A 22,079-nucleotide genomic window follows, 5' to 3' on the forward strand; every position below is an offset into this window, starting at 1 on the left:
TAAGAAGAAATAAATAAACATTCTGTATTAGATTATGCTGTGGAAAATTGCTGGAAGATTTGATAGTTGAGAAAAATGTTTATCTTTTCAGTGGATTATATTATGTAATTTCACATGTTAACAATTTTTAAGAAAATTATCATGGGTAATGTATCCCTTTTCTCATTGACTTCCCTTACTCCAAAGATTACGTATTACTTTTTTTCCCAGTTGAAATGTAGTTGAGTCTGAGTTGCAACAGAAATTCAAGCAACTAAACACCAAAATGTACATAGAAACTGAAAAAAATGGTTTTGCCCAATGCAAAGATCTACTAGAATCTAACTGAATAGATATGCACTAGAAGGTAATATGATTACCTCATAAAAAATTAGTAAATAGTTTTTTAACAGAAAGGAGCAGAAGTCTAACTAGAAGGTAATATGATTACCTCATAAAAAATTAGTAAATAGATTTTTAACAGAAAGGAGCAGAAATCTGTAGTATCAGAACATACTTTTGAGTCCTGAGTGAAGCTAACTCACCTGTATCAATAGATCTCTCTAACAGTATAGCATCCTTTACAAACCATAGATGGATCCATTGTCTGCTGATTTAATAGGAAAGTGCCCTCTATTGAATTTTCTCCTGTGCTATTCTCAAATGTCTTCTATAAAGACTTAATGTATGTTCTCACAAACACCTCTATTTGCTTTTCTTAATTTAAGTCCTTACTCTGAGTTATACTTGGGTAGAAAGCATTGCTGTTAAGATAGTGGAGAAAGCAATATTGAGGGAGTTCTTCTGTTCAGAATCAACTACTCAGACTCAATATGACTGATTCTTTTACACAGCTACCATTGCAACAATAGAGACTGAAACTGTTCTAAACTATCTGTTGAGGATGCTTGCATCACAGGAGACATGATGGTGGCTTGTTCACAGTGTCTCAGAAATTCATGGTCACTCCAGTTGCACAAGTAGCTCAAGGTCATGAAGCCTACAGCCAGCCTCAAGTGCAGACATGGAACTCCTGTCTTTTTCCCAGCGCTGCTAGGCATGACATAATCCAGCTGGAGAAAGAACTCAAATTGTCTTGCTATATTGTTTGATAAGAACTTCAGATATAAAATGAGAAGTACTAACAGACTTGCATTTGAGAGTGTCTTAGTATTCATGCTCTGTGTATGTCAGTGTGGGGCATACTCATGGATTCTTTCTTATTCCTAAATTTCCTGATAACAGATACTTTTATTCAATAATTGGTTTCTTTCTTTTCTTAGATTAACAATTGCTTCTGAACTCAGCACTTTGATTCTGTGTTTCTTTGTATACAAAAATATCAGATAAATTTGGGTATGCATACCTGCTTGTCATAAGGTGAAGACCACAAGGTCAAGTGACAAACATTAACTCTTAATCTCTTGCATGCCTTTCCTTACAAATCCTGGAAGAGTAAAATAATTTAACTGGACCAATTAATATTTATAGACCTCTACAGACTCATGGCTTTTATGAAAGAATTTTAGTTAAATTCTGATAATGTGGTTAGACACTGCTGCCTTCTGTGGTAGTACTGTCTATCAGGAGGTAACAGTCATTCTGTCTTTTCATGTGAAATGTTTTATTTTGGAGAGTATTGTCATTTAGCGTCTGTTACAATCTTTGAAGCATAAAGTAACTTTACTTTTCCATAAAGTTACTGCCTTGCATGCTGGTGTTTCCCCTCTGACGAAGAATGAATTATTTCAGTGACGTATTTTCTTACGTAAAGAGCTTTATGAAATGTTGCAGAGTGTCTCAGCTGGACTGTTTCTCTTGGACTGGTGTCACACTGAAATCAGAGGTGACAAGGGCAACTAAGTTCAAACAGCAATGAAAGACATCTTCAATGGCTGGTCAAAGCCAAGGACTTTACTATAAGGAGGTGTGTGCAGTAGAGGCTGAGTGATGAAGAAAGGTTAGAAAGATTTGCCTTTGATTTGAGAAAGAATTACTCCTACATCCTTGAAATGGAGATGCGGGTGATACCTGTTTAACAGCTGAGTGCCTCACCAGCTGACTGGGCATGAGAGAAAGTCAGATTTATCAACCTTAATCAAGTTTATTAAGCCCTTATTAATTTATAAGACCAGTTATCTGAACATAGACTAGTAACAAAAATAGGATCAGGGCATGGACTTGCACAATGACATGCAACTATTCATGCATTCTTTTGGAGAACTCCCTGGCATGGTTTTAACCCACTCTCCCAGATGATGCTTTTGAACCGTACTGTGTGCTAGGACCTATGGCCCTTTGACAGTCTGGTGTTAGCAGCCCTTCCTTCTAGGAAGGTGAATGGAAGAGAACTTCTGACCATTTTTTAACATTAATAAAGTCATGTCAGTAGATCTCAAGGTCAGAACATAGTTTCTGGTCTGTTCTTTTTAGCAGTAGAGGGTTGGGTAATGTGGTTAGTTTGGGGTCTGTTAGTGGAGCCTCAAAAATGTGCCAGATGGAGAGCCCTGAGAGCACACAGTTTCTGGCTGCTGCACAGATAAAACATGTCTGGCTGTAATATGAACTTTTTTCTGTTATTCTGCCAGTTCAGTTCCGCCCCAAACTGGATAAGACACTTTTGGGGCTGAGGGTAAAGTTGTTTTTATTGAATAGGGTCTTTGTTACCACAAAGCTTCTGAGACAACATGACATTACCTTTTGGATCATGTGCTGACAATTTGCTGTTTGTGGCAGATACTGACTTCAAATCATAGGTGGCCAAATTTTTGTGGACAATGGGTTTATCATGGGTGCTGACATTTGAAGCTTTCCCAGAGTAACCTGCCAGTAGGACTCAGACACCACCTGGAAGGTTTCTTCAGCTTGCACCAGCTTACACAGTTGTTTCCTTCTTGATTTTCCCTAAGAAGATTGCCAGTAGTTTCACGTATAGTGCAATCATCTTCATGGTATGAAGTCAGACCTCTCAGAGTTGAGAGAAACATGACTAGTATTAAAGTAAATCAGACACAGTTTTTATCCTTTGTTTTAAGTTTATATTTGGTAACCTGATATGTCTTAAAGGGGTGTATCTGTTTTCCAGTCCAGTTACCTATAGAGCCATGAAGAGGTAAATGGTTACACCATGCCCAAAACGATATCCTTTATTGTACTTGCAAATAAGACAAGTTTCTCTGTACTGCTGATGTTTTTTCATTGTTTATTTGAATTTGCATTTTCCAAATGGATTTTTAGATGAGAAAGAAAGTTTGTGATGTCACCAAGGCCAAACCTGAATTACAGAACATGAAATATATTTCCTTTCCACAGGTCCTCAGCTGTAAATGGTATTTAATCTGAGAAGTAAAGAAATTAATTTACATGTGTTATTTTCATATAGATTGTAAAGCCATGACTGCTGTGCAGAAATCACAATCGTGAATGGGTTTTTCTTTCTCTATTAAAAGAAAGTATTCTTGATTGTTTTCTTTTTATGTTCTTTTCACAGTGTACATTGTGATTTAGTAGTGAGTCAGGTATCTACCTACCTGTATATAGAGTCCTATCTATTTGCTCTTTAAAGCACCCCCAGCTTGTGTTCTTAATAAAATCCCTCCTACCAAAAGGTCAGTGTCTCTGCACATGGCGTACTTATGTGCAAAGCCCAGTCCAGCTATGAGTGTGTATTTTGGAGCTGTCATCCTTTGAATTTTTCAGGCGCCTTTTTGTCATTCACTATGGCTATATCTTACCTAAAATAAGACTTATAATATCATTAGGTAGTTATCCATATGCATAGTAGGCATGTATGATGGTATCTCTGGGGTTTTTAACCTATATATGCAAAAGAATGGAAACCATAAATGAAATCTTGACCCTGGGAAGTCAATTGCAGTTTTGTGTCAACCTCACAAGGGCAGAATTCCAAATGAATCATCCTCACTCCCTAAATAATTCTTTAAAATAAAATGCTTCCATGTATTAGTCTCACACTCTTATCACGTGTCTTGGATTGTCCTTTGAATGGGTAATTTTCCCTGCAATTTTCAGTATATCAGTATACTGCTTGGAAAATGTATAGCATATTACAGAATAATACTGCAGATGATGAAGAAAATTTGTCTCATCATATCTAAGGTTAGATGATCAAATCCTTAATTCTCACTGAAACTTATCATGGGCATTTCATATAGATACTTTCTTACATAATGTGGTAATTGGTGAATTGTAGAATCATAGATTGGAAGGGACTTTGAAGGTCGTCTAAGTCCAGTCCATCTGCTATGACCAGAAACACCTTTCACTAGCCCAGGTTGCTCAGAGCTCCATCCAGCCTGGCCTTGAACACCTCCTGGGATGGGCCCACTTCTGTGGGTAAATCGGCCTGTAATATGTGCTTGTAAAGGAGCAAACTACTTGTTAAATACTGCTGGTACAGTGAGCTTCTTCCCAATGTGGTGTGACCACGTACTACAAGAATAAGGCATCATATGTCAGGTATAATGATATTGTTTGCTTTTATTGTCATAAAATTAACCAGATACATATCTAGTCTCAGCAAAAATGCTATTGTATTCTTTCATTTTCTTTCTCAGGGCAGTCAAAAGGTATTTGGTGATTTTTTTTTTTCTTCTAATTGCACAATCTGTGTAGAATTTGTTGTGACCTGTTGCTAACATCCCAGTCACAACAGGATCTCTTAGAAATGAACAACCATGCAAGCAATGTTCATCTGGTATGATAATGTATTCTCACTAGGGAATTTGTTGTGATGGAGACAAGAGTCGAAATGTTAGATAGTGACATCTCTTACAAGTCTTCCAAAAAACTCCTTAAAAATATTAAATTAGGGATGGCGTAAAGGCTGAGTTGAGGAAGGTGACATAAGATAGAGGTGAAGCACAGTATTTCTTGAAAATGACATTTAAACTTTTTCTTTTAGAAAGAAGATTTCAGGGTTAAAATTCTTAATTCCAATAAAAGAAAACATTAATATATTCTTTGTATGGTAAATGAAAATCATACAGGTTAAAAACTCACTGTTGATGCTCTCACATCATTTATGTGAAGGCCCTTATTTCAGCTCCCTGATCCAAGTTTGGCACCCTCAAACATTTTAATGGTTGAATTCTGGAGTTCATCTTGTTTTCCATGATGTATCCCTGTTTGGATCTGCTTTTCACATACTTAGCCATTTAGTAAAAAAATATTTTTGTCAGTCACAGAGAGAGAAGAGAGACAATGATAGTCACCAGAACCATGGATAATTCACATGACTTTGTAGCAGGGAAGCAGTCTCACTGGGAGGAGTCCACCAGGCTGCCCAGAGTGAGTTAGTGCAAGAAGCTGGGAGTCAGCATTAGGTTTCTGCATTCAAAACAAATAATCTAATCACAAGGCTGGGGAGGAGTTCTCTCTTCTGTCAGAAATCCTGTCTGACATTCCTCAGAAATACTTCCATCTAAACCAGTGTATCTTCACAATGCAGTGAGATAATGCTTTTTATTAAAAAAAAAAAAAAAAAAAGTTTCATTACAGCTATTTATTTGGACCAACAGTAGTATTAGATTGTAGAATAAAATATTATGATTAATTGTTTCATCCTGCTGCAAACTCATAAAGGTCATGTTTGCTGTTGAGATACCTTTCCTTTGTGCCCAAAGGGTATGTCAACCCGGGTGTGGTTGTGGCAGAGGGTTGGTGAGGGCTGCAACTTAAAGTCTGTTAAGAGTTTCCACAATTGCCACCCTTACCCTGAAACTCGCACACACAGATAACCCTCAGCTGGTTCTTTATTGTATTTTTTCTAGCTGTAGTGATCCTTCACAGCAGCGCAGATCCATCAGGGATCAGTAATAGTTGCTCCATTTACTCTTAAGACAGGTTTACAAAAACTATTTCTGTTAGAAAATTGTGTGTTGAGAAACAACTTTGCATGAATTTCTAATAGTTTCAGTTACTATTCCAAGACTTTCCAGCTCAGTTTATCTTCCAGAAGTTTTATTTGGTGAATATTGAAACCTACATTTCAAACTTCAGAAGTAAAACGTTTAATTTTTTTATTTTAAATTTGGACTTATTTTTGTTAGTTATGTATTTCATGGTGTGTCAAAATTTTCTAACAATTACTATAGTAAGTTCTAATTTTACCTTTTAATTTTTAAAGTCATCAAGGCCAGCTGATATTTAAATGCAAGTTGAAACATTTTATCTAATTTTCTAGGTCAATGTGTCCCCTTTGTATTGTAATAAAACAATTTGACACTTCAGGAGGATGATTTTAAAAAAAAGGGAGATTACTTAGTGTGTTATTAGAGTGCTAGCCATTTTCAGTCCTTTCGTTAGCTGGAGTCTTTTTCTTGACCCTGAAAACCTCTGATCCCCTAATTAATGAGACAAGCGCTTGTATTCCTTTCTAGATCAAAGCATTACCTACTTGTATTGTTGGTGAAATAGTTTGATATGTTGACACTTTGATATAGAAAATAAGATGAGCTGTTGTAATCTGCACTAAGTAGCAGCTGCTAATGTAAAAATAACAGAACGGTTAGAAGTTGGATCTCATATGTGTCAACATGACCTGCTCTATCAGGCAGTATGTATTTCTCTTACTGACATGATGTGTAAAATGTAAAAGCATTAAAAATAGTGTAAGATTAAAATATTTCTTCAGTTTAAATGTTTTTTTTTACAGAGTTGGGGGGGTTTTTTTGTTTATTCTAATTCAGAATGAAAGAAACCTTTATTTGCCTTCCCAATCTCCTGCTGCCCTGAGAAGACACCTGAGCTCTTCCTATCCAGCTAAACTGCTAATATCAGCAGAAACATACTTCTTCCTCACAAGAAATAGGAGCAATTCTCTGTTGTCTGTTTGAGGCTGGATTCTATTTCAGACTCCAGATAACATAGGACCTAGAGTGGAAAGACTGACATTTTTCCCCTTTACTGCCATTTTTCCCCTTTTCTCTTTGCAGCTCTACCAAATGTAAATGACTGAGACCATAAATTGTAGAAATTAACTTGGAGACTCCTCAGATTTCTCACACAACCTTCTTCTATCCTGTGTCAGTAGAAAGCAAAAGGCTGGTAGTGACTATTACTGAGTGAAGGAATAGTGCATTAAACTCGTGCATTAATGTGTATCTCAGTCAAGCCAAGAGAAGATGTACTGGGTAGAAAGGGTGCCCATTCTAACTGAGTCAGTTATAATTTCCATGCAAATAAAGTACAAATACGTTGTCCACAAGAAGGGTACTTATTAAGCAAGGAAGTTAGGTCTTAGAAAACAGGAGATCTAGAGACAAATGAAAATTGCCTGAGGTTAAGCTAAATTTACCCTTGGAAAGGAAATTGAAACAATCAATAGTGTAACAACTGAAATGAGAACAAGGAAAGAGGAAATATGCCACTGGTCTGAGAATGGCATGAAGATCAGGGGTAATTCTGGATTAGGTCTAAAAGCGTGTGATTTTAATTTTTGTTTCTCTCAGCACTGGGCAATGAAGATGCCAGCTGTGAGGATAAGGGTTAAGAGAAGTGAATGTATGCAAATGGAGTACACGGCAGCTGTTCAATAGATTATTGTGCTTGCATTGGGTTAATGAATGGTTTCCATCCCCAGCTCTGAAAGAGCTGGTACCTGAAATTGCAGGAATGATTGTAAAGTTCTTTAATAAATCTTATGAGGCCATGTGCTATGACAGGGAATTAGCAGGGAAAGCATCTATATTTAGAAGGGGAAAAAATATAATTTTGACAACTGTAGACCAGTTAGTCTTTATTGTGAGACTTCAGAGTAAGTTTGAAAGGAAAATATTTTTAAAGCATGGATTCATCAAGAGTGAATTAAAGTACAGTTTTTACACAAGAACGATCATGCAAGAATTCTTCTTTGATATGATAACTGGTTATTTAGACAAGGAAACTTCTTTAATATAACCTGACACGTAAGCTTGTAGGTTGTGCCATATGGAAAATTATTAATTACAGCGGGGAATGCATATATTGTTATTTTACAAGCAGGTACAAGCTTAATGTGGGAAATGCTGCTTGCTGCTCGCTGGGTTCACCCAGCGTCTCTTGTTTGGAAGAATGGGCACGTTTAACTCATGTCTGTCTGCAAAATGTCATGTACCCATGAAGGAGATGAGGGATTAGTCAAAGGCAATAAGGAACTAGTTAGCAGGAAGGCAGCAGCAAACAGATTTGAAGGAAGAAATGTTAAGGTCCAAGGATTTCACTAGTGGAATTTCTCTCCAATTTCTTACCAGCTGGTGCTGAACCAGTTTTCTTTAATGCTGTCATTGAGAACCTTTGGCATGAAGAGGAGCAGTGTGCCAACAAAATTGCTTGATGATACAGAGCTGGGAATTGTTTTTAATAAGGCGTGGAGATATTATTAATGCAAAGTAGGTTCAAGCTGTCTTGCAGAAAGATTGGGATGGCCTCAAGTACTGGAAAAACAAAAGCAGCGGGGTGGAATTTCGGTGCCAAGTGTAAGGTATTATCTTTTCAGGATGAATAAGAGTTTCCACTGTCAACTGGGTAATACCAGTGTAGTGTGCAGAACAGGCTGGAGGGTGACTGGGAGTAAAAAGTGTACAAGAATGTGTCAGGTAAGAGGTTTCCACTGGCATGAGTACAGAGTACTGAGGAGAGATGCATTTAAATTGATCAGGGTAATGAAGAGCCTGTTTAGTGAGAGGCAACAGAAAAGGTTGTTTATTTAGCCTATCTCTGAAAGGAAAAGTAAATGCTTATTTATATATATTTATATATATATATATATATATGTAATGTTCTGTATAAATGCATGAGAAAATAAATCAGTTTTTTTAAAAGCTATGAAACTTTATTAGTCAAGTTAATTGGATTTTTTTCCTTTCTGTTGGATATTGAAAAGTCTTACAAAAGCCATCTCTCACACAAAGGCGAGGTTCCAGAGAGAACCTGACAGCATAGGAGGCTGTGTGTTCTTACCTCTTTCAATTCAGATTAGCGTTGAGAGTGCTCATGTTTGCCCTAGAGGAATTAGGAAAAGATAAAAACTAGTTTTATCCTCTGTTTTCCTTTGCTTATATCTTGTATTTTTCCCAGACTTTGTGGTAAGAAAACACATGACATTGTTCTTTTAAATGTTTTGAGGCAAAAGCAACAGCAAAAGATCAGTACCAAGATTTTCATTAGTTGAGACCAGCTATTTTAAGTTTGATAGGTAGCGATTAGATTTTATATTTAATTGGAAAATTTAAATTTTCACCAAATAACTGCTAAAATGAAAAATGGGAAAATAATGCAACAACAATTCTCCTTTGCAGTAAGGTGGATAGGGGGACAGAGAATGAGAAAGGATCTATCCACATTAAACCAAATATGAAAGTGTAAAAACTTCTGGACAAAACAAAATCTTCAGAAATATTTTTCACAGTATCCAAGAGATCATCATACCCTTTCAGGGTTAAAAAGGAGCTTTGCTGAGAGTAACACCTATACCAAAAGGTGACCAAGCTCACCTCTAAAGTGGCCTTTTTATGGGAAACCACCACCAGAGGAACCTGCATGTAATTCTTCTTGCCTCTTCTTTACCCTACCTTCCAAAACAATTTAATCAAAACAAATAAATTTCTGTGAAAAGTTCTGATTTCCACAGCTTGACATTTTCCAGAGGAACAATATTTTGTTAAAAAGTTCTCAAGCAGCTATTGTTATTACTAGAGGTGAGCTCATGCAGGATTTTTGCCATATGCAGTATGGATGCATTTCAATATACATTTAGGAGTCTTCCAAATTCTTTACTGTAGAGCAGATGCCATTATTTTAGTTAGCAATTTAACGTTGTGATGAGCACTGTTTTGCTTTCCTTCTTCTAGTGAAGGAAGACATCTCTGCCTTGGGAGGATATTTGACTCGTTTATTTGTGTTTACCACCCTTCAGGCCTGTGAACAATGGGTCATTTTGTCGCATGGCTGCATGCTGTGCACAGAGACTCTTGTGCTTGGATTTTTGTTGGTCTCTTGAAGCTCCCTAGTATCAACTCCACTGGAAGTTACTGAGGAGGCTAAAAAATGTCTGTTTTTCTTCCCTTCACTTTTTGTAGCTCTTGGGTTTGTTGGTTTTTGGGTTTTTTTTTAATCCAAAGAACCTGATTCTGCTGATATTTTTATTGGTACAAACCCAGATGCAAACCCAGTCAAATCAGTGCAGTTTTTTCTGCTGAAAAACTGACATAAATAATGGTCTTAAGATTCTAGTGCCTCTGACTCTTGTCCTGAACAGCAAGTGGAACATTAGGTGTATTTTTATGATAGTTCTCCAAAGAGACTAGCCGTTAATCTCTCTGAGTAGGTGTGTCAGCTGCAAACATTTCCTTCCAGTCTACCATTTCAATCACACTTCACAGTACACTGAAAATTGGCAAGGATGTTAATTACCGGCCTCTAGAACAAACCACCTACTTTGATTCAAGTGTGTTTTCCAATTTTTAAGAATGTTGTTTCACCTACAGAGCAGTATAATTACAGAAAATAGCTTGGTTTGGCTAACATCTTGTGTTCTGTGAGTTCTGCTTGCAAGGCAGCAAGCTACACCAGGCAAGAGGCTCACCTGCAGAGGATTTTAACCTCTTTCTGACAGAAGTTAGGGCTTGCCAGCATGCAGTACATTGTTTTCAGTATCAGAAGCTCAAAACCACTGTCACTCAGATGTTAAACATTAACGCTTTCTGCTTTTAAAGCTGAAGGAACGCCCCCCCATATAGTAAGAAAGTTTTTATTCACCAGGGAACTTCCTGTTAAAACTTTATGGATCTCTCTCACAGGAGCAATTACTGCAGTGGGTCCTGTATCTGGGCAGTGCAAAACCCTGGGTGCAACACGACCCACCGAGCAGCACGGTTCAGAGACTGCTTGTGTAGCTGCATTTGTGCAATGCGGTGTTCAATAAAATTTGCCAGGAATCAGCCAAGTATCCAGGACATGATTAATCAACCAGCAGAATGAATTGCCCATAGATGACTGAGAGTTGACAGTAAACAGTAAAACACCTGCCTTGAAGACTTACAGTCTTAAGAGACAAACAGGAAACAGAAGCAAGCAGGAGCCCTGTTTTAGGAGAGAGATTTTGAGGCGTACAGGCAGAGTTGTTCATGATTATACAGTGAGTTTGGCAGACTTAGAGGCTGAACTATGTGCATTTCCCTTCATGGGTTTGTAGCTCATATAACAGGTCTTTAATTTACTAAGAAACTTTTCCGCAACACTGTCCTGAAGAGTTGGCAGAATCCACAGTTGGCATTTCTCACACATGTACCACTTGGTTAAGGGCCTTACAATTTGTACAATTAATAACTTACACCGTGAATTAAAAACATTGGAAAACAGCCCAATGCTCAGGCTCATGTGTCAAGGAATTGCTGTGGAAGCCTGATCTTATTTGTTGTTACAACAATAAATCACTCACTGATTTATTTATATGGTACCTGGGCCCTCAAGGCAGTCCTGCAGTGCTATTGAAACTGGACTTTTAAAATTATTGGTGATTAAGGTATAGACACATATTAAATATGCATGAATGCTTATTTCTCCCTGCCTCCTCTTTCACTGTTGGGGCTGGCTCCCTTCCTGAATTGCAAGCCACGTGCTGCAATTTCCATTATGGTCGTGAGTCACGCTCCCTTTAGTGTGAATCAAGGGTGGGAGGGGGAGTGTCCGATGGGGTTCACAGATGGGAGATGATGGTGATTGCTCAAGGATTCCCTCATCCCTCTATAAACCAGATCCTGGGTAAGAATGCACCCAGATCCCAGCATGAGCTGTCAGTGCCAGCCTCTGGAGTCCCTGCTGCCTCATTGCCTGCCACTGCTCAAGGGTCCTGGTTATCCAGCAGCTCTTCCGCTGCTAACATCAGCCAGGGGCTGCTGCCCTTAACAGCTACGGAGCCATGTGCAGACCAGAGTCATGTGTCAGTAGTTCATGGCCAAGAGCCTTGCTGCACTTTCTATATGTTGGTCAACAGTTTTGCAGTATAGCAATATATATCATATGAATATATACTGCATATATATCATATGAAATATGTTTGCTGATAAACTCTTGGCTGAGTTGAAGAGTTCTGACCTTAGGTATTCGAAAAACTTACACGGGAGAAGCCATTCAAAACATGAATCTGCTAGGGGGAAAAAAATAGAAACATTTCAATGCTAGAAAAAGAAGGAACATTTCATATGAGTTAAATAGTCTGGGGTAGTGCTCGTTTGCTTCCTGGTGGCTGATACAGTGCTGTGTTTTGGATTCAGTATGCAAATAATGTTGATAGCTGATGTTTTAGGTGTTGCTATGTGGTGCTTGCCCCAAGTCAAGGACTTTCAGTATGTCCTGCACTGCTAGTGAGGAGGTACACAAGAAGCTGGGAGGGAGCATGGTCAGGACAACTGACCAAAGTGGCCAAAGGGACATTCTATGTGATAAAACATCACACCCAGTATATAAAATGGGGGGAGTTACCAGGAAAGGGTGTGAGTTACAGCTCAGGGACAGGCTTGGCATTAGTCAGCACATGGTGAACAGTTGTATTGGACATCACTTGCCTGTCTTGGGATTTATCTCCCTCTGTCCCTCTCCTTTTTATTACAATTACTCATATTAATATCATTATTATTATTATCTTCTACTTTGTTTCAGTTATTTAACTGTTCTTATCTCAATCAACAAGTTTGATTTTCTTTTCTTTCCTGATTCTCCTCACCATGCCATCAGTGAGAAGAAGGAGAAAGAAGTGACCAAGCAGCTGCCTGGTACTTAGTTCCTGGCTGGGGTTAAACCAGAACACTATGTTACATACAACAGTATAACTCTATGTTTGCAATTATAATGGTTGAAATTATTGCACAGATTGATGTGTTTTCAAAAAAGTATGGATGTTCTGAATAACTTAGTTATCGGTTGTTTATCATTTCACAGGCAGAACTGATAGCTTTGCAACAAGTAAAGGACGCTGCTCTTCAACAGTGCAAAAAACTAGAGGAAGAAGTCCAAACATTGCGTGTTTATTACAGGTAAAATGATTGATTCTATTATGAATGAGTGACTCATAGGGGAAATTTTCTGTATGATGTCTGACTGAGTGAGGAAATGGCCTTATCAAATAGGTATTTGTTGGAAAAATGTGAATACATCAATGAATCAAAGCCTGCATTTCTGCTCTACTGCTCACCAACCATCTCTTTGAAACAGGAGTCCCCTTCTTATAGCCTGAATTTTGTATTAGTTTCTTCTAAGGGAATTGAAAAGTCAGTGGTGGCTGATTTTTACACTAAAAAGCTTTGCTATGGCAATGTGATCACTTAAAAACACATGGACAAAAGAACCAGATTACATAAATGCTTGTTTCTTCCCTGATTGTTTGCACATACATAACTTAGTCAATATAGATTTTAGAATAATAAATTCGTAATTCTAAAATACCCGTTTCTTCCTCAACCCCAATATATGTGCCTTTTAATGCCTTATGTTCTGTGGCAGTATGGAGAATGAGAAAAATACCCATTCTCATTAATTTAGGTGGGCTGCACTGAATATCTGCATGGATCAGTGGGTTTTAGTCCCTAAGGAAAAGCTCTGTGTGGTCTAGTGAAGGAGTTAGGTTGTTTTATGGAGTGATGTTGGGTTACAGCTCTCATTTCATCCTGACCTCCTGTGTGAGAGGAGATACAGAGCTGCCAGCAGGTTAAAGGCAGGAGAATTGGCATCAACACAGCTGAAAATTGTGAATCTGAAGGCTGAATGTCTGTGATGAGGGATGTGGGCTACAGAGGTAAATAATAAATCTAGTGTGAATACTATACTCATTGGAAATAAAGAGGACTAGTTATTTATGTCTAAAAAGCATTTGCAGTAGCAGAACTGTGTATGTTTTCAGTGTTTCAGCATTTGAAAGTCAAAAATACTCAGGTTTCTAGAGGTTTTTCAAGTTTTCCCTTCTCATTAAGTTTATTAAAACCTTGGAGGGAAGTTTCAAAAACAACTTTTGTTCCTAAATCTCATAGGCATTTATTTAAAGCCTGTTAATAGTGAATAGAAACCCCAAGCAATTTGTGATTATTGCATTTAATGAATTTGGTCAGCATTTAGTGTGTGCACAAATTATGGTATGATTTACCAAGCTAGAAAGAATTTATTATGGTGCCCTTATTACTCATTTAAATGGGGTTTTTTTTGAATAATTTAAAAACTGAAGTGCAATTTTTTATTGATATTTTAGAAATTAAGAATTTGCTTGTGTTGATCTGTACACATTGTAGGAGACTTTTCACTGATTTTTGACTTACATTTTTGGCATAGCCTGTCGAATTTGCACTAACATACAATGTTTAACAAGTGTAGTAGGCAGCAACAGCCATTTACTTTGTAAATGCTTTAAATCCCAGAAATATTAACAATAATGACTTGCGGGAATCAGCAGTAGGATGTACCATGTTAATTTGAACAGTCAAAATTTCACTGTAAGTTGGTTGACAGCATTTGCAAAATCTATCCAGAAGGTGTGGGAGCGCTCACCTGATTATCCCCTGGGGCAAGAACTTTTGTATTGCTACTGATTTATACAAGTTATAACATCTAAAGTAGAAGATTTTATCTCCTACCTATCTCACTGTTCTAGAGGCTGATGTGTTCCGAAGTGGACCCACAGAGTGACTGATTGAGGTTGGCAGGGACCTCTGGAGGCTGTCTTGTCCAGCTCTGCTTGAGCAGGACCACTGAGACCTGGTTGCCCAGGTCCAGAGGGGTTTTGAATGCCTTAAGTATTCCATACTTAAGACATTCAGGTTATGAATCAGAACCTCTCTGTATGGAAACACTGTCTTAAGCATACAAAGACATGACTTGAAAAGCCAGAGGCCATCTGGAGCCGAACTTGAAAGGGTTGTAAAAGGCAACAAGGACTCCTATAAGTGCATAAGCAGCAACATTTAATTTCTCAGGCCTGTCTTTTGACATGATTAGAAATTAATTGCACCATTATGAGGATTCTTATGAACTTCTTGACATTTTGGTTACAGTTTCCTTTAATTTACGTGGACATCTGCAGCCCTTGTCATCCAATAGTGTGACAGTACTTTAAACACATGCCAAGGGAGACAGAAAAGAATGTCACATGTGCATAAAGTTTGGGAACTGTACTAGGCCAAGGGTGGGATGCCAGTGTAATTATGAATAACAAGGTAGACAATGCATTTCCCAAGCCATCCCAAATGAATGAAAATTTGCACTCTGATTTATATGTGGAAGGGACGCATGTATGGATGTCTGCTGGGTCTTCTTATTTCCTCATGGTGCTTGCCATACTATGGTAGTCTAGAATAAGCACTGGGAGTGATTTTAGACAGTCTGTTTTGAACTGGGGTGGAAGTTTGCTGCTTTGATCCAAGTGAGTTAGCTCTATGATTTGCTGTTCAAAACTGCATTCCCAAGAGTTACTGCTCTTTTTTGGACTTTGTAATTCCCCAGTGAGCAAAATATAGGCTTCCACATATGCTCCAATCTTCATGAGAACTGTAAAACTGCAATGTGGCAATGCCAGGTGCACATTCCCTTCGCGTACTGTTCTTTAAGGTCTTCACCAGATTCTTACATTTTCTGTCTTAAGCCCCAGCATGACAAGGGCTTGAGAATTTTGGCTCATCTGGTGACTTCTCCTTTTGCTCTTAGGTCTTCCCTGGCATTACAAAAAGCATTTCTCCTACTTTATTCTTTGTCTCCTTTTTTTTTTTAACTGAGATTTCTATGAGTCTTGGTTTAGGAATGGTACTCCCCAATTTAATGAGGGATTCTCCAAACTACATGCCACTCGCTCATTGCCCCCTTCTCCCTCCAGCTTCTTCCCCTGCAACAGGATGGAAAAGAGAACTGGAGGCACATAAGGTGAAGTTCAGGAGTTGAGATAAGAATAATTTACTGGAAACAGCAATGAGACAACAAAATAAACAGTAACAGCTACAATATTAATAACAAAAGCATACAAAAGAGAGAGTGATTCACATGCACAATTCTCATCCCAACCCAACCACAGCCATGCTATCCCAATGGGAAGGAGCCCCTTCTCCCCAGAAAAGACTCCCTTCTCCCTCCAACTGGAAAATGTCATGAGGTGGAATATCCTCTGGGTCACAGCCATGCTCCCTCCTGCCTACTGCAGAAAATTACCCTGTGCTGGTCAGAACCAGGACACTACATCATCCTTTAACTTAGAAGAAGCAATTTTAAGAAAACAAAAACAAATAAACAAAACAGAACAAAAAAAAAAATTAAAAAACAACAACAAAGCAAACAAAATTACCTAGAGGTTCCCATTAATGCGTACAAGTGATACCTACATCACTTTTACTTGTGCCTTAACACACAATAACATTTCAAGGATTTGGTCACAAAAGTAATGACTGTGTGTGTGTATTAACTATTTTGTATGCATACATATGTAAACAATACCATTAAAATGTGCATTTTTTTACCAATCTGACTTTCACTAACATTAGCATAATCCAGGAAAAGCAAAGTATCATTTGATCATACAAAATCAGGGGAGAGATACTTAGGTCCAGAATATCTGTATGTGTGAAGTAATTACACACAGACATGCCTAAAGGAGGGAAAAAAGTGGAGACCTTCAGGGGTAAAAAATAAAATCCCCTTCTATTTTCTCCAGAGGAAAGATTCTTGGTATCTAGAATATTGCATCCAGTTTAAGGTCCCCAGTAAAAGTAAGACATCTATAAACTGGAGAAAGTTTGACAGAGGGCAACTGGTACAGCCAGGAAGCCATAGCATTTGCAATGTAAAGAGAGACCAAGGGTACTGCTCTTGTACAGCCTGGGAAAGAAAAAATATTCCTTTCTTTGTTGGCTCCAGGGAGACCTAATGGCAGCCTAACAGTCTGGGCAGAGGTTGTCAAGAAAGGCAACCTCTTCACAGTGCTCCATGACAACAGGGTGAGAAACAACTGACTTGAATTGAAACAAGAGCATTTCAGACAGGTTACACGGGAAAACTTTTTCCATGGAGGCTGTCCATCATTGGAACAGGTTGCCGGAGAGGTTTTTACCATCTCCATCCTTGGAGATTTCCAGTGCCTAACATGATAAAGTAATGAGCAACATGGTGTGGTTTCATATTGATGTCACTTTGAGAAGAAGTTAGGTTGGACGGGAGGCAGCCAGTGGTCACTTCCAATCTCATTATTCTACAATTCTCTCAGCTGGTAGCTGCTGCTCTTTGAAGACATTCAATTTTTTTTTCCCTCCAAATGTGAAAGAAGCCTGTTTTGTAAACCACACTTGTTTTCAGGTGAAGTGAAAAGCAAATCCCAACTGAAACTGTAGCTTCATGGAAAGCTGTAATAGCCTAACCCAAAATTTAAATTAGCTTTTGCAGATATAATGAAGAAACATTTATTTCCCTCTGACTTTTGACTTTCTGAAAAGAAAGCATATCCCAGAACAATTTCATTCTTCTTTAGAAGGGACACAGAAGTGAAATGGAATTAAAAAGGAGGAAGAAGCTAATTCAGATACATAAGGAACAAGAAGCTGGCTACAATAAAGTTTGGCAAGTTCTGTGCTTCTGTTTGTTCTTCTTCTGTTGTCTCTGTGTTAAGTTTCAAAAACAAAATTGTGTTTTCTGGATGCTAACTCAAAAATACATAATAGAAATTAAAATTTGCATAACAGTTAGGAATAGCATAGAGTTTCTGTCCTACTAATATAATTGTTTATACACAGTGCTCTTTAAGCTAGAGATTAATGCAAATCATAAGACTCTCAGTGACCAAAGTAGGCTATATCCAAATAACCAGTTTTAAAGTACATGGGACTCCTGCTACCTCTTTCTCATATACCTCTGTTGTTTAAACATCATCACAAGTTTTTTATTTGCATATTTTTCAGTTGTGTGATCTGTCCAATTTTATAATCAGGTTCCTTCTTCCCCTAGATTTATATGGTAAGTGTGACACCTTTGGTCAGTTGGAGTCAGCTGTTCCAGCTGTGTCTCTGTCCCACTTCTTGGGCACCCCTCACCTGCTCACTGCTGGAGCAGAATGAAAAGCAAAAAGGGCTTGACTCTGTGTGAGCGCTCCTCAGGAATAACTGAAACATCCATGTGTTAGCAACACCTTTTTTCAACACAAATCCAAAATATATGCCATACCACCTGCTATGAAGAAAATTCACTGTATCCCAGTCAAAAGCAGTATAATGTTGCAAAGTAATTGGAATATATAAGTTATGGTGAGCATGGGTGAAAAAGATGCCTTATTTTACAGTTATATGATGGTTCTCAACAATGAAATGGAAGATTAACTTCTGTAAGGCTCCTTGTACTAATAAGTACAGGTACCTGAAATAAGTATTTTTAGATTCAAACTTTCAGTTAATATGGGTAGTTTCTCTGCATTCAATGCTAGCAGTTTTCTTGCACCTTAACCAGTTGTAGCACTTTATAAGTTAAAAACTATTGAAGAGATTTAACAGAATTTAAATCTACAAGTTTCAATGCTTACAATACTTCAACTGGAATACTTGGAATTCATGTTTAAATGGCACAAACAAATGGTCTAAATAGCAGTTGGTTTTATGGAAGTCCATATATTTTTCCCACAAAGTCTCTTTTAAAAGGACATGGAAGTTCATTTTTTTAAAGACTGAGATCAATAAATGTGAAAGTAGGAAATCAAGAAGGTTCTTTATTGTTTCCCCAAATAAAGAACTTAAAGACTCAGTGGCAAACTCAATTCTCATCTTAATTACAGAACTGAATCGCCCTGTAACAGGAGAAATAGATGAAGAAACATATTTCTTCATAAATAGCCATTATTTCTAGTCCTGGATAAAAAGACTTTCTATTCAAGGTTTGGATACAGTTGTGTGTGTTTAATTTACTTCCATTCTATAGTTTCATGACTGATGTTATGGAATATAATACTCACATGGTGCCATTTCAGCCATGCTCCATGGACTCTGTGTATGGATATAGAATGGTGTAATTCTTGCTGTTAGAATGTTGCTTTCATTCAGTTTTAAGGGCTATTAAAAACTATAAATTATTTCTAGTAGAAAGTCAATATTCATAGCCACTGCAGTAGCAAGTCAGAATGCAATAGCCTAAATAGTCAGGTTCTTGTACTCTGACAGACCCCTGCTCAAACATTTCAGCCTGTTTGTTCTACCATCTCTCAGTCTTCTTCAGAGTTCTCTCAGTCCAGATTTCCCTTAGGGCAACACAATGTGTAGCAGAAGATTGGGCTGCTCTAACATCCAGTTTCTCAGCCGAAATGAACTGGAACCCATTTACAGTGGGATTAGTGAAGCTGCAACCACTAGTGCAGAGTGGTGATCTCAGTCCTTCCTCTAAAGCAATAGCTGACTGCCTTGAGCACCTGTCCCAGCAGTTTACCTCAGAGAACTGGTCTTTTCCTACCTGTTTTTTTTTTTTTATCTCACTTTTTCAGTTATGGCCGTTGACTCATTTTCCTGCTCTTTTCATCTTGTCTGCTTGCTTCTGTTCTGGCAGTTGCTGTCATTGTTTCAGTACTAGTTGCAGTACTAGACATAACATGGTGTAATTACAGTCATTAAGAAGAATGACCAAGTAATGGTATCACTGTAAACCACATGGTTCTTTTTGAAGAGCAGTTTTGGATCATGGAGAGGACATCAGTTGTGTTTCAAGTATTCTCTGTTCTTGCAGCAGAGACTTCTATTTTACTGAAGAGTTTCAGACACCTGACATTAAACATAAACTTTCAGCTAATTAAATTTCCCACTTACAAGCACAGAAGAGGTTCTTTTTTTATACCAAAGAGATGAGGGACTTGGATATGCAGTGGGAGACCATGTAATACATGTTTTGGAGGAACCTAACCTGCTCCAGTTTGATCCAGCCAAACATATAGAAAGCAATGAATCTGTAAGGGAACACTAAGGTTTTTGTTTGTCTTTTGTTATAACAAAAGAAAGGCAGGGACTGTCTTTCTGTTTGTTTATTGAACTGAGTGTTAAAATTGGTAGAAAATTGGGGTGGAGAAACACTGCTGTCTTTAAATCAGATTGGTTAAAACCAAATTTTCTCCCAGCAATCCATGGAGGTTTCAGTGAATTTTTAGTCAAATTGTGGGAGTGAGGGAAGCCAACACCCTGATTATTTGGACCTGGGATTTGGAATCTGTGTGCTCAGTCTTCTCTTCCTCTGTTTTGTGCCACTTTGCAGTGAGGTGCTGCAGCCCCAAAAGAATTGGGATTTTAGGTGAGTCTTTCTCTGTAGTCTCATAAGCGTTTTCCCACTAGTAAGCCCCTGTGTCCCCTATGACTTCTTTCTTTTGTCACTTTATTGCTTGTGCAATCACAGCTCTTGCTGGTGTCACAGGAGATAAAAGTCCAAGGTTTGGGGGCTGTTTCATGAACTGGATCAGACAGCCAAAGGGGGGAAGACGGATCAGTGAGCTGCTCTGCATTGGAAAGCAGCTGCATGAGGTTTTACTGGTGCTACTGAGATGGCTGTATTTCTCAGTGGCTTGGTGCAGGTGAGCAGTAAAGGCAGAGCACTCCCTTGTTATCCTTGTGTATTTCACACTTTATTGAATTTATTATCCTCCTGTCCCTGCCCCATTCCCAGACTTCTTGTTCTCCAGCTTGGAATTTATTGTTGTCTCACTTTGTGCAATTGTTCAACTTTCTAACAATAACATAGTCAGAGAGACTGACTTTAGAAATAAATGTATGGATAGAAAAATTTCTTTGGAGCATGGCAGACCAGACTCACATCCATTCTCCAGTTAGTATTTGACCATTTGCAAAGAAAAGGGACGGTGGAGAGAAACTCCAGTATGTACCATAGGCTTAGTGTTTACAATGGCACTTTGGCAAGCAATGCAAAAGCGAAGCAGTATCTGAACCTATTGGGGGCTGATGGGTATCCATTTTTTTGCCCTCCAATGAAATATTTTAGCCATCAGCATCCTCTTTAACTTTTCTGTGTCTCTCATTCATTTAGAAACACAGAAAAAAAATTTATTTTAATATTTTGCTTCTTGCCCTGACATTGAGTTTAAAAGTTTTCCTATCTCACTGTGAAAAAAATTTAGCATGGCAAAACAATTTCTAACTCAGCTTTAGTGATTTATGAAAGCTTTAAGAGAGAGGAAGCATTGAACTGTCAAAGATCCAAGGCACCTGATGGAATAACAAACCACGTCACGCCATGCCTGCAACCAGAATGTAGTACACTAAAATTGCCTTGTGCTGCTGTTGGATTGGTCTGAACTACACTTTATGAAATCTTTGTGCCTAATGTTTCCAGGGGCTGGCTCTTGGCCTTCAGAGGTGCCTTGCCAATAGAAACACTAAGCAGCAGGACTGAGGAAGCAGCATGAATATGGACTGGAGCGCCTAACACGTTCTGTGATGCAGTTTTCATTTGCACCATGCGCTAATGCCACTACTGCTTCTGCTGCTGGGTGTTATAGTGGCAAAGTTTCTTAAATTTTTCAAATTAGTTGAGGACCAACCAGTCACTTTTTGTGCCAAGTACTTTAAGGCTAGAAGTGCTCCACAGGTCCTTACACTGTATTGCACCAGACTTGAGCTGACTTCTCTACTTATTTGAGGTCGTGGGGTAATGTGAACTAAAACAACATTTACTTTGTCGTTTTTGCTGGGATGGGCCTTTTCACATGAGTTTCTGTTCTTCTCTAAGAGCAACAATTTGCTTGACAGAAAGGAATTCCTTGCCATTGGATGCTGATATGGTCTCACGACTCTGTATACAGGGCCCTACTGGCATTATGTTCACAGCTGTCCTTTGCCTGGCTGATTCCTTCACCTTCTTTTTTACCTCTGCTCTACGTGATTTTCTGTTATGACTTCCTTGATTTCTCAGTGAGCTGAAAAGTCTGGGAGGTGTAACTTTGTTCTGTGCTTTTTTGAAATAAGCACATAGTTAGAGATGTCTAGGAACCATTTTTCAAAGCCATTAAAGCGTAATAAAATTGAATTCTTGGAAGGTTTAAAGTCTCTGGAAGAACTACCTGCAATCAACCCACTGACTGCTACTGGTAGTTTGGAGTAGATAGC

At 38.3% G+C, this 22,079-nt stretch overlaps 1 protein-coding gene across 3 annotated transcripts in view; it reads left to right on the plus strand.

Annotated features, from left to right (window-relative positions):
• Positions 1-22,079, plus strand: part of MIPOL1 (mirror-image polydactyly 1) — a 160,860-nt gene that overhangs the window by 97,075 nt on the left and 41,706 nt on the right. For all 3 annotated transcript variants that reach the window (XM_041401737.1, XM_041401728.1, XM_041401745.1), the window contains one exon: positions 12,919-13,013. In XM_041401737.1, coding sequence (XP_041257671.1) covers positions 12,919-13,013 — 95 coding nt within the window. The remainder of the gene's footprint in view (positions 1-12,918; positions 13,014-22,079) is intronic.

The sequence above is a fragment of the Onychostruthus taczanowskii genome, unplaced genomic scaffold (genome assembly GCF_017590055.1).
Source record: "Onychostruthus taczanowskii isolate IOZ18803 unplaced genomic scaffold, ASM1759005v1 scaffold1, whole genome shotgun sequence".
In the NCBI taxonomy this organism is placed as follows: domain Eukaryota; kingdom Metazoa; phylum Chordata; class Aves; order Passeriformes; family Passeridae; genus Onychostruthus; species Onychostruthus taczanowskii.